This window comes from Limanda limanda, chromosome 9 (assembly GCF_963576545.1).
Source record: "Limanda limanda chromosome 9, fLimLim1.1, whole genome shotgun sequence".
Lineage (NCBI taxonomy): Eukaryota > Metazoa > Chordata > Actinopteri > Pleuronectiformes > Pleuronectidae > Limanda > Limanda limanda.
In genome coordinates this window covers 17,759,446-17,773,246 of record NC_083644.1, presented here as the reverse complement: position 1 = coordinate 17,773,246, position 13,801 = coordinate 17,759,446, and the positions used below count along the sequence as shown (strand labels likewise).

The 13,801-nt window shown below is 40.0% G+C and overlaps 1 protein-coding gene across 1 annotated transcript; it reads left to right on the top strand.

The window, feature by feature from the left end:
- Positions 1-10,669: 10,669 nt before the first annotated feature.
- On the top strand, positions 10,670-13,486 carry ptgfr (prostaglandin F receptor (FP)). The gene is made up of 2 exons (XM_061078940.1): positions 10,670-11,461; positions 13,178-13,486. The coding sequence occupies exons 1-2, from the start codon at positions 10,670-10,672 to the stop codon at positions 13,484-13,486; spliced, it is 1,101 nt and encodes a 366-aa protein (XP_060934923.1).
- The last annotated feature ends 315 nt before the right edge of the window (positions 13,487-13,801 follow it).

Sequence of the window (13,801 nt, the reverse complement as noted above, 5' to 3'; positions counted from 1 at the left end):
AATTGTGTTTTTTCCAAAGCTAATTGTGATATTTTAGAGTCACTACCTTTCATTTTTTTTTATCGATTCATTTATACGTTTTTTACATTTTCAAAAAGACTAAATGAATAGGAAGACAACAGCACATATGTATATTCATATATATAATACATTCTATTCATACATATCAAAGATAAAACAAGTCTGTCTATTGCAGTATGCCAGTTATACAGAGGTTTGGGGTATAATGTCATACATTTAAGGAATAAAGGAAAAACTAATCGAATTAAAAGAATACAAACCAATAAAAAGGAGACAGAGTTGAATTTAAGAACTGTTGCTCTTAAATTGTCTGTTGATCAACTATGTGAATAATCAACTAATTGTTTGAGTTAAAAAATCCTGGATATGAACACTGCCATCTTGGATTTGGAGCCAGAGTTTGCACAGCAGTGATCACTGAGCAAGGTCCCGCTTATAAATGCTCTCAACCAATGGTAAGTCAGTATCAGCTGTCAATCATGACATGTCACGTGTTGGAAAAATGAGCACTTGAACATCAGTGTGATAAAAGCTACCTAAAATGACCGAAACAATATTTGAGAAAACATTTGTTGACGAATACATTGACATTTTAGTTTGGTCCATTACCCGTACTCTAACATGGAGGAGGTGGGCTTTATGACCTGTACTGCAGCCAGCCACAAGGGGGCAATCAACTTGAGTGGGCTTTACTTTTGTGGAGCTGTCACGTCATCAATCTTTATATAAATATAAAGTCAAAGATGAAATGAAGATATGAAATAAAAAAATTTAATATCATCAGTATATTTCTAAAATCCGAACAGCAGCCCATTCTGGAAGTAATGAGCTTATATTTGTTAAAATATCAACTTGAATTTATCACTTGAATCTGGTCAAAAGATTGGTGATTTTAAAACATTTTAATCAATTGTAACAATGTGAATACTTAACCCACAGCTATACATTTTTCAAGAAAGATCATTGAACCAGGTCAGAGCTGATGGCCCTTGGTTAGAAAGGCCCTGGTAGCCTGATTCGTCCTATTATGTTAAAATGAGAACAAGCACTCGGAGGCGTTCTTCCTGACCACAGAGCGTCAGCCGCTGTTAAACTGATACTAATGTTCACAGCCTCTTCAGTCCTGCACTCAGGTCTCTGTCTCCACCTCTTCAGCATACAGAGGGAGCTGGTTGTCAGCAAGGGATTATTGTGCACCATCCAACCACATCTCCAGGGCAAGGGGATCAGCACTGCTGCAGAATCCAAGATGTGCCGTCCTGCAGGGGAGGGCACTGACGGCTGCCTGTTCCTGCGTTAATTCAGGTTTTTACCACCGGAGCCTGCACTCAGGTGGAATCTTAATGCTGTAAAGCTGTCAGGTGCTCGCAGAGAAGCCCATGCACTGCTGGGCCGTCGTGCTGAGTGCGCTCGCTGCTCCTCAACAGATCTGTGTTGTGTGGTTTGCACACTGAGGACTGGTCCTTCATCTAGATAGGTTGGAATTTAAAGGCCTCAGAGGACGAACTGGCTTCCACTCAGTCTGATGTTGAGATTTTAAACAGTTGCTTCAGGCAACATTGGGATTTTCATTAAACTTCGAAACGTCAGGAGCCCTAACGGATACTTAAGTGCTCAGAGCCAGAGGGGTGGTGCTGGAAAAAATTGCCTAGACATTCACACATCTGTGCACGAAACTTTCTAAATTTAGCAAAAAAATATTACAAATTGAACAGAAGAGTAAACGGCAGGCTGATAGCTGAGTAATGAATACCAGGAAGAATAACACTAGAAAACTGAAGAGAATGCTCGGCACCGGGAACTGACACAAGGGAATGAAAGCACAAAGAGGGGTAATAAGTCCAGTGGTGGAGGAAGTACTCAAAGTTAGAATTAATAAAAAACCATGGCAGTGTACGAGAGGAGGAAGTGAGCTCTGAAACAAGAGGGGTGGTTAGTGACTTCAAACAAAAACCTATAGATACAGAGAATGTAAAATACTGAGGGGTTCCTGACAGGTTAGCTACAAAACTAAATCAGGACGTGTAAAATAAAAGAATAATTAGATGTGATAACAACGAGAAAAGCATTGCTGTTCATTGTGACATCTCTTTTGTCTGGGCTTTGACCAAGTAGCCTATAATAAAACATAATTCACTATTTTATGCAATTAATGTAACTAGACAAATCTTTGTCTTCCATTTACAGTGATATTTTCGTGCAGTTTAATTTGGTTCCTCTCAAACTTTTCTTTAGGAATAAATCATGACCTATTATCTCCAGATTTTTAATTTCCATTATGTCCGTACAGCTCTACTTTCTCTTGGCAGAGACTTGTGTGTTCAAGCAGCTCAGCAGAGTAAACTCAGTTCATCTCCTCTGGATCCTATCGGTACTCATCTCACACGCACTGCAGCCACATTGTGACTTACACATCTGCACTGATACTGATACGCCCGACATTAAACCCTCATCCTTTGCAGACTTTATGATTCACAACACATTACCAGGTCTCATCATCAGCTTTTTCTTAATATAGCCAGGCTCAACTAAAAAAGAAGTGTTTTACTTTACTTTGTGTTGTGAGTCTTTACTGACATCTAGTGGTCACAACTGCACTCCCCTTGTTTTTTGTTCAGGCTTTAAAACTCTAAATACTTGTTTTTCATAGAATTTATTTTGTAAATTGTGTAAGTGTAACGTAAGGATGTGGTGTAGTAGTGTAATGTACGGTGTTAGGTGTATAAATGGAATCGTTTCAAAGTTTATGACAAAAGTGACAAATTTTAAACTGTGGCTGAGAAACGACAGACCACTGAGGGCTTCACAGATCTGATTATTTATTTAATTTATATTTATAAAATGAGTTGTGATTTTTTTAATGAATCAGGCGACCTTTCATCAAGCAGTTAAATGTAAATGTTTGGGTGATTTTCTCTCGCTCGTGTTTTTAACCAGGTTTTTAAAAATCAACATTTTACACTTCTAAATACATTTATTTAGGAGGTTTCATTTTAATTCTTTTAATTACAAAATTACAAACAGTTATTTTTCTTTGAACTGGCTCAATTATTGGTTGGAGACATACTGGCTGATTCTTTTCAGGAATTCCACACCTGGCATCTCGTTGTGTTGTTGTCTGATTGAAAAGGGGAAGACGTTCTTGTGTTTTGCCAATTTTATTTAACATTTGATTTTGGATTTCAGAGGCACAGAACAAATACAACTATATATTTGTGAAGTGAACTGTATAGTCCTATCTACCGTACCTATACCAGTAAATGTTTGAGTGTTTAGTGTCGGAGTAAAGCATTTAAGGCGTCTTTCAAATTTCATTTCATTTCATTTCCATTACATCAGTGTCACTTATGTAGTCAAATCTGTTTCAGTCTCTGCTGTGATAAGAGCGTTGTCAGAATTTGCTGTCCCCCAGTCATTCTCACATCCATCAAAGTCACTATAGCTGATGATCCTCTAAACTAAACTGCACCATGATCAATATCCTCGGAGGTTTTATTGCACCATTTAACCATTTGCAGGTTCTAAATGATGCTCGTCTTACCATCAAAATACAATTTACATGCATTTGCATTTATCACCATAAGGATTCCTGCTGCTGCAACGTGATGTCGTGATTACCTCCTCTGAAGGTATGAGAAAAAATTGGAGGTACATTATTCCAGTTTCTTAATTTTTTTATTGATACATTTTCGGATGAATAAACAATAGGACACTTAATCAAATTTGACATGGGAGCAGCTATATTGATAAATGAAAAGCAAGAGACAAAATAGACATGAAACTCAAATGTAGCTTTACTTTTTTAATAGTAGTGTGTATAAACAAATACATAGATATGGGTGTGGTTTAACCAGCTTGTTGTCAGATATATAAGTTAAATTAATCACAGCAATCACTGATTAGATCTTGTTATTCGGGCCCGAGCACTGACAGGCACTGACAGACAGTGAGACCCTATTGAAATTGTAAGGATTATTATTAAAAATTAATTGGCGTTTAGAGGGCTTAACATGCTCAAATTCTTAGTAGAAAGTGGTGAAAATGTACGTATTCTGTAGGAATTTTCAACGCGTTCACATTGACCGATCTTCACAAATATCGATACACAGGTGTATCATGACCAGAAAAACAAAAAAGTCTACAGCTGCAATTTGTCCATCTTCTTCCTGTGCTTAGTTTCTCATGGGAATGAGCAGGTAATCCAGCACAGAAGCAGACTGCGCAGGAGGTGCGCAGTTAACTTCTGCGCAGGATTAATTTAATTTAAATAATTTAATTTAATTTTTTTTTTATTTTAATTTAAAGTTTATTTTATCTAGTTTTTCATATATTTTTTTATTGTATTTATTTGAATTTACACATAGTGCAAGATATTGTGAAATGAATAGGTGGTTGAAGTCTTGCCAATTTTAGGGGTTTAGTATCTTGCCAAGGATACTTCGAATGCAGATGGGAGTGAGAATTGTACCCCCAACCTTGTTGTTGGAAAACAACCTCTCTACCCTCTAGGCCATTGTATTTTCAACTTTACTGCATATATTTGACAGCCCTAGTTCTAAGTTACTTTTATATTTTTGGATTTTAGATACTGGATGATTTAACATGCTTTAAAAACCTATTGTTAGAGAATATCCCAGTAGTTTCCAGCCTTGGCTTCTGACGCCTTACAAGAATCAAAGTGTGGGACACATTTAATTTAATATAATTCTGAAAATTCATGCAAAACCTTGTAGTTGATATTAGGTGATCAAATAAATGACATATTGTTCCCATCAACTAGCACAAGGAGTAAGGGACACTCATTACTCATTAATCAAATCAAACCTCCGGCCTCCTGAACTTTTACTTTGAAGGTGAGCTGTCTCTCTGTCCACCTCTGGATGTCCTCGTTCAAGTTTAGCTTCTCAGGTTGACTTCCACTTCATGCACAGACCAGGTGAGGCCTCACTACTGCACGAATCTACAACAACAACAAGTCCCTTGATCTTTGCTGCTTAATTTCCAAGCAGTCTGCTGCTGCTTGTTTCCATGTGATGTCCTGAGGCTGCTCCCTGCTGGCTGCTGGGTTCCTCTGCTGCTCTTGCTTGGTTTGTGCAGCTTGTGATTAACTAAAGTTGTCCATAAAAGAAAATCTTTATTATCCTTCAAGGGCAATTTGATGTACAACCAGCAATCAGTGCACAACAAAAATAAACCAATATACACAATGTAAATAAAACACAATATAAAAACACTATAGACTAAGTAGCAGGGGAAATTTAACTTTTATTTAATGTTGTAATCATATACTACTGATTTTATTTCAATTATGTATCTTTACAGCTTAATGACGCAGCAGTACTGGTAAATATTACCAGTCTTTTCCATAAAATCCCAGCAGATAGACACACAATGACAAAGATCTCCTTCCTGCCCTGCTGTCTAGGTCCATGACTCTTTATAAAGTTCAAGTAAATGCTGCCTCCAACCTCTTCAGTCAGGGTAACTGCGTAAGCTCTTTCCCATGATGCCCCTCACTAATGGATCAGTGTGTTTGTTTGTCTGCAAGGGTCCTTAGCCTCTGACCTGCCGGCTGAATGATTAAAAAGCTCCTCACAGAAAAGTGAGTCATTCTACACAGCACTCCATTACCGTTAATTTAATTGTTCTTAAGTCAAGGCAGAGTCAGAGCAGGAACCTCAAGCTCCTAAATGCTCCCAGTCAATCCTTTGATGAGTATAAACAAATACACATACATGTTTAAGGTGTGTGTGTGTGTGTGTGTGTGTGTGTGTGTGTGTGTGTGTGTGTGTGTGTGTGTGTGTGTGTGTCAAACACAAACACCATCTCTTATATCAATGTATGATGTTAGAGACTGATGGGACGTTGTAAAACTAGCAGTGTTCAAGGAGTTAAGAAATCAGAACTCTGAGATTTAATTTGTGTAGTTCACTCTTTGTATCACTGGTACTTTATACCACTAGACGCCACTCTAGTAGGCACTACAGGTGACATCAGTGACTGTATATAAAGATGGAAGACATGACAGCTCCCCAAAAGTGAAGCCAAAATGTCTGGAGCGCCATCTGGTGGTATGCTGCAGTATTGGTCATAAAGTGACCAGTTTCCTTCATGTTAGTGGATCTGACATGGACTTAAAACGTCACAACAAACACGTTCTTCTCATAGATGGTTTCTGTAATTTCTGGTAGTTCCTATCACACTAATGTTTTTTCAAGAATTTTCTTGGTATGTTTGAGGTTGTGATGAGTTTTTCTATGCTCTACAAGTGGGATGAAACATTATGAGTGACAGCTGAGTCTAAGTTATGAACCTCATTACTGTGGCTCCATCTCCCGATCACTGCTGCACAGACTCTGGCTCTAAGGAAAAGTTCCAAAAATGTTGGGAGCAACTATCTAGTCATTTGCGTTCTCACATGTAGGTCGCTCTGGAAAGTTTCAGCAAATGTCTGGACCTAAGTGCTCGTCTGATAGCAGTTCTGCTGACAGATGGAGAAAGGAAGTAATGCTAGAAACAGGACGAGTGAGAACTGAGGGAACAAACCTTTCTTACCTGTGAATTTTGCAGCTCAAGAGTGTTTGTGATTAGATGGAGACACACAGAAGGCAGTGGATGCTGCTGCTGCTGCTGGCAAGAAGCCTGTATTATGAGTTATTTTCCCATCAACCCTCAATCTACGGCTGTCTCCATCTGTGCCCCACTGAGACAGTCAGTCCATTACACAGGCCTGATTTGAAGCTCTCCAAAAAAGAATGTGATTGCGCACCCATGCCCACGTTGGCCTTGCATTGTGACTGACCACTCCGCTGCCCGTCATTACAGCAGATGGATACTGTACGACACCACACGTTGAAGGTGCAATGTCACCTCGGAGAAGATTTTTATCAAGAGTCACCTTGTTGGATAATTTGTGACCATTAGGCAACACGAGAAAGAGGAAGAAGATGTCTCATTAACACCAAGAGAGGACAAGACATCCTGCTTTTACACTGAGAGGAACAGTAACTCCATCACAGATTTAAAATATCAGGTCATGTGCATGAAAAAGGAAAGCTGTGCGGCAGTGACTGAAAACTATTTCTTCCTGCAGTCGAGGATCTGGCTCATCAGCTGCCTGGTGCCTTAATATCAGAAGTAAACAGAAGGAAACGCTTTTCTTCTACAAGTCATGTGAACTTGTGAACAGCCGTGGTAACTTGTCAATTAAAGGGGGAATCTTATCATTTTAAATATTTCACAAAGTGTATATTTTTTATCTAAATTGACAGAAGCTGTTTGCTTCAGTTTATGAGCAAAGGTTAATACCCTTCAGTCGCTTTTATTTCCAAAGAAATACAAACAATGTATGAAATGCATAAAGAGAAATGTTACAGTATTTTTCAGACTATAGCTCGTCCCTGGTTCTGACTCCCCTCCCTTCTCTTTCCACTTTTCTGATATTGTAGGAGGAAAAGGCAAAAGACAGTGAAGAGAACATTTGAGACAACAACTAATTACTGAGGAAATTAACCTGTGGAGGAGTATTTCAAACTTCAGGCACCAGGAAGCACTAAAGTCACTTCTGATGGGATTATTGAAAGAAAATAGCATTTACATAGATTGAACATTGATATAAGAACCCCGGGACAGTTTTGGTCAGAAATTACATAAATACACAGCATTACATATAACATATAATACATAACATATCAAATAAAAATGGGTGACTCCGATAGCGTCGTATTACACTTTCTTTTGTTCAGCTGTGGCTCAGGAGTTTGAGTGGATTGTCAACGAATCAAAAGGTCGGTAGTCCGATCCCTGGCTCCTGTAGTTCGCGGAGTGTCATTGGGTAAGATATTGAAGCACATCATGCACCTATGGCTGTGCAGGGTGAGAATGGTGTGCGATAGAAGAAGTGCTGCATGTAGAAAATGGATGTGTGTGTTAATGGTTTTAGTTTTAAACCAGTCACACTATAAAATGGGAAAACGATCAACTCTCTTTGTGCGAAATGTTACTAAACAACATTTAGTTCAGTTTATATACCCTATGATAATCATTGCTAAAGGGTAATGAGAAATTTGGTTTATAAATGAGGTGACATTTGCTTTTAGCCTGGAGTGTGACCCAAAGGTTTTCTGACTCATTTGCCAAGTGTTTCAGCACTGGGCTGAGGTCAGGAGACAGAATCTATAATACATCAATATGCTGGTGCTGGAGTCTATCGGAGTGATGAGCTTACAGGTTCATTGCTGCACTTCTCTGAATGTGATGTGCGTGGGAATTTATTATTTCTCTCGTTGACATCTGCTAGAAAACGTCGAGTACGATGGCAACTTGACTTTCTCATCAGAGAAATACGATCTTCGTTTAAGAGGAACAAACCCTGCACAAGACAACTCAGACATATCCTGTCTGAATACTAAGCTGTTCCAACAAGCTGAGTACGTAAGTAAGAGTGTGGGAAGAACTACTGCAAACTTTTTTGAGGGGAAGATCTCCAGAAATGGGTAGGGGTGCTATGTCCTCCTCAAGCTCAGGTCCTTAACCAGAGGCCTGAGTTTGAGGGTTCATCTTCTCGTGCTCCTCTTTCCTGTTTTTTCTGTCCGCTGGGATTTCCACATCTATCAGTACTCCCCTGTTCTTTGTCCACCACAGCTATCCTGTTGGTTAGCCAGCAGTTGTTTGTCAGTTCGTCAGCATTGTAGCTCTGTCGTTCACAACTTCACAACCCCTGCAGGTGCTCCTGTACACGATCCAAGCCATTCATATATATATATATACATATATATATTTGCCTATACCCTTGTTGCAACAACCCATGGCAGCAACTCAGAGACTCTCACGAAAACAACTTCCACCTGACAGTGTATGCTTAAAGCTGAACAGACAGAGTTGATGAAAAGGAATGAGATGCAAAGGAACAGGACAGGTTTCATTTTGGATTTGGAGAATCCAGCATCTGTTTCTCAAATGAAGCATGTCCGCGCTCATTCTGCTTTCTTATCACAATGACTGCAGGCTGTTGAAAACAACCAGATAAGCAGCTCAATGAAAGTGTACCGCTGTGACCCACAGCCAATGGCCAACTGAGTCTAAGCTTTGGCTATTAAAATAAACACATTTTGATCTTTTGATGTGATCTTAAATTTTGTTTGGACTGCAGGCAGGAATGTTGAAAATGTAGATAATTGGTTTCCACATCTTTCCACTTTAAAAGGTTGTTTAGCCAAAACCCATCGGATGATTGAACCAATGCACAAATAAACCTTTATCAAAGCAGGTGCATGTGGAGTCTTTTTGAGTCCGATATATATCCTGGAATTTAATTAGATTTTTTTTTAACTAAATGTTTCTTTTCTTAAATTGCGAAAAACAAAATGACTTCAGTGGGGGATTTAATGCTGTCAAGGACACATCCATGGAACCATGGAGCTGCTGATAACAGGTTTCTGAAAACAAAACAGGTTTAATGAACTAAAAGCAGTGAGAGGATGGAGAAGGGAAGAGGGATTCAATTTGGACTCAGGAGCCTCACAATCACATAGTTACAGAAGTACAAATTAAAATAGCCCATATTAATAGAGCGGAAATAAAAAAGGAATAGGCAATCTCATTGAAGAGTTTGTCAGAAATAAGCGGGACAGTCATGCGTAACCAATTAATCTTTAGTTTGTTTTGGCAACAGGTTTATCAGGGCACAGTTACTTCCATTCACATTGTATGTGCACATGCAAACTGAGCACTGAGATACACAGATTTTCTCCCCGAATGTGACAGACTTGCTCAGGCTCTTGAGATGCGCGCTCCCTGTGACTTGGCTCCAGCTGACGCGCACAGAGCGAGTGGCACAGATCGCTGCCTCAACGGGAAAGGAAAGGTTTCTATGGAGTTTACAGCTGATCTGAGCAGATGTCACTTGGTTTTGTTGACTGTCAATAAAGACAGGGAGTGAAGAGGCTGCTGGTTAATGGAGAGAAGTGAGAGAGGGCAACGACATTGAGGTAAGGAACAGTGCCACATATCGATCATCCCTCTGTCATTAACATAAGTTGTTTGTTGTATTACCACTATTTGGAGAAGGTTTATATAACAATCTGGGAAAGTAACATTTCATTTTTGTTAACTGAAGTGGCTTTTGTCATGTTTCAGGAGACTATTTATGCTTCATAAATCATTATTTTGTGAAAACTACTACTACAACTCCTACTACTACTACTACTACTACTACTACACTACTAATAATAATATTTCAATAGTAGTTTAAAAACAGTAAGGCTACAAGCCTTAAAGGAAAAATTGAAGGCAAACAATGGGAAACAATTAAAAAGCAAAAAATAAGAAACAATTAAAAGCAATTTGTAAATCACATGCTGGAAAATGAATTAATAGCCATTGTATACATATATGTATTTATATGCATACATTTATATGTGGTTTAGGTAAGCTCCAAAGAGAAAAAACAAATAACTGAATGCTCACACTTTCTTAAAAAGGTGAGTCTGTAAGAAGTCATTGATTTTTTTGAGGTGAGCTGAACTGATCATTTTTTCAAGTACATCTATCACCAGACAATATTTTAAATTCAAAAGTTTTGTTCAAAATCAATATTTTTGAGCCCATCGCTCAGGTACCCTCTCTCCTTCAGATTTCATTCTCCACCATGTCGACCAATGAGAGCACGGAGTCAGGCTGCAGGTCAGAGGTCAGACTCGACAGCAGCACCTGCAACCAGAGCAAACACTCCATCACGTCGTCCGTCATCACCATGACTGTGGGCATCTTCTCCAACAGCCTCGCCATCTTCATCCTGGTCAAATCCTACAAGCGCATCCGCAGCAAGTCCAGGGCGTCCTTCCTGCTGTTCGCCAGCAGCCTGGTGGTCACCGACCTGTTGGGTCACCTCATCAACGGCACCATGGTGATGTTTGTCTACAGCTCTCAAAAGAAATGGGAATCGTTTGACCCTCACAGCATCGTGTGCGGCGCCTTCGGGGCGTGCCTGGTGTTCTTCGGCCTGAGCCCCTTGTTCCTGGGGAGTGTCATGGCGGTGGAGCGCTGCATCGGGGTCACCAGGCCCATCTTCCACTCCACCGTGCTGGCTCCCCACCACATGAAGAGGCTGCTGGGTCTCACTTGGCCGCTCGCTGCCCTGGTGGCCGTTCTGCCGCTGCCGTGGAGGCGCTACAAGGTTCAGAGCTCCAGGAGCTTTTGTTTCTTCCACATGGAGGGACCTGAAGACTGGCTGGACATATTCCTGCCTCTGCTCTTCTCCATGCTCGGGCTGCTGGCCCTGCTGCTCTCCATTGTGTGCAACACTCTGACAAGCTGCACCCTGCTGCAGGCCAGACTCCGCCGCAAGCATCACTGCAGAGGCACCTCTTACCATATAGAGATGATCTGCCAGCTCCTGGCCATCATGTTGGTGTCCTGCGTCTGCTGGGGCCCGTTGCTGGTAAGAATTAATCTTCAGCTTAATAAAATCCCAGAGTGCAGGCTGACACTGCAGCAGCTCTTTGAGAGTGCTGGCTCAAGATGCTGACGTTACTTAAAATGAGTTAGCACATTTTCATGAGGCAGAGAGATGGCTTTTGAAATCAGACAAAAACCTGCTAGGTCCCATTATTTGTGACGTGTCATGAAAAGATGACTGAAGAATAGCTATAAAGCTGCCATTCATTTGCAACCTGTCCATTCCCTTTTGCTGAGACTCTTATCCGCTTAGCACTCAAACATTTCCACAGTTTACTGTTTGGCCTTTTCCCTGAACTCCTAATTAACGGCCCTTCATAATATCCACTTTCATACAAGAGATGTATTTCAAACACAATGGGCTCTCAATTAAAATTATCCCTTGCTGCTACTCCCAGAGTACACTTCCATCAGCTCAATATATCCTCACCACTCACCAGCCTCAAATTGAAATCAGGAAAAAAACACTTCACCTCCGACAATGAGGATATGTTTTTATTCTGTTAGTTGGTGGGATAGTGCAAAATCTTCTGGACAGATTTTCCCCGAACTGAGTGGAACCCATTACATTTAGGTACAGGTCCAGAGTTCGGAGTTTATGCCTGACTTCTCATGGATTTAACATTTCTCTTTGATTTCTCTCATGTCTATATTTACGTTTGTGAAGTTAAGTGCAGATCCAAATAATATTATGTATCAAATTAATTTAAATATGGTTCCATAAGGAGACTGTTGGGCCTTGGGAGAGGTTTATGCTTGACTGACTGCCCTTCCGATTCTCAAAGGTACTCAAATAAAATGTAGGTTATTCCTCAACACTGTTTTGTATGATGATGAATTTTCAATAACACAGTCGGTACATAGGGGATTGAGAAAAACACCTAACCATTTCCTTCTGCCACTAAATTTTGTGATGGCTGTGATCAGGCAGAGTTTGTCATGATGAAAGTCAAGTCAAAACAAGCGCCGCTGTGTGAATATGACAGAGTGAGATTAAAGTAGAATTTAAAAAGAAAGCAAACACCTTGTCTGAGCTCTTCACTGATTTTCACACGTTTGAATAAATGTATTTTCCACTTTAGTCAATGACTTGTTGAGTCATCGTTTGAAAGATGTCTGTGTGTTGAACTGTTGCACATTTGTGGATTATAATCACTCTGTTCTTCAAGTGAAAAAGCCTAATGAGTGATACTAACATTATTCGCCGCTTTAAAGGTTCATTATGTTACTATGGCGATAAAAGATGATTCCACAGAGGCATTTGCATAGATTACAAAAACACACAAGATGAAGCTTTTCAGCGCTCAGTGGGATTTCTTAATTAAGACTTAGACAGTTCTGTTAAATAATTCATAATAGTGTTAACTCCTTTGTCCATGAGAACCACCACTGTTAATCATGCATTAGTCTATTTCTGCTTTTAAAGGTCTGTATTGATTGATTGTATTGTTCACAGCAAAACACATAACAAGAGAAGAACCAAATATATTACCCCTGTAAAATACAGAATAAAATTAAATACAGATAGAATAGGAGGTACGGTGATTAAAATTACATTAAAATATAAAATACAATGAACGTCAGTGGTGGTTATTAATTTGCGTTTTGTAAAGTGCTGATGCTGGATTGAGGAGCCATTATTTTGAACCATAACGAATAAGTTCTGCAACTGCCATCTTTTTTGTGTTTGCCCCACCAGATTCACGTCTTCATCCTCAGCGCCAGAGCCAAAGAAGAGAGCGCGTCGTTCACTCTGCTGATGCTGATACGTGTGGCCACGTGGAACCAGATCCTGGACCCCTGGGTGTACATCCTGCTGAGGAGGGCCGTGCTGAGGAAAATCTTCACCTTGTTCCGCTGCTGCTCGAAATCTCCCAACCCTTCCCACTGGCAGTGCACCATCCTCCGCAGCTCGGCGGACACCAGCAACTCCGGTATCGGAGCGGCTGACTGCCGCTGCCACGGCAGATTACCTCGTCCGGATACTGTGATCAGAACAATCACCTGAAACCTGGTCTGAATGGTTCTGATCTGAGAACTGAGGCAAAACAGGTGGGAGCTGAAGATGAGGAGAACTTTGATCATTAAGAAAGTTGTGATGTTTCGTGCAACATGGGATGGAAGTGTTTGTTCTTAACTTTAAGCTCTGTTTTATGCACCAGAGCCTGTAAACAACCTCTGTCTACAACATTGATAAATTATGTTATTAATGTTTATATGTAAATATGTTCTGATAATATTATTTGATTGTGTTTTTTGTATTGGAACTATTTGTACTGAATGTGTTTGTTTCTCCTTGTCTTATTCGATCACTGGTGTTATT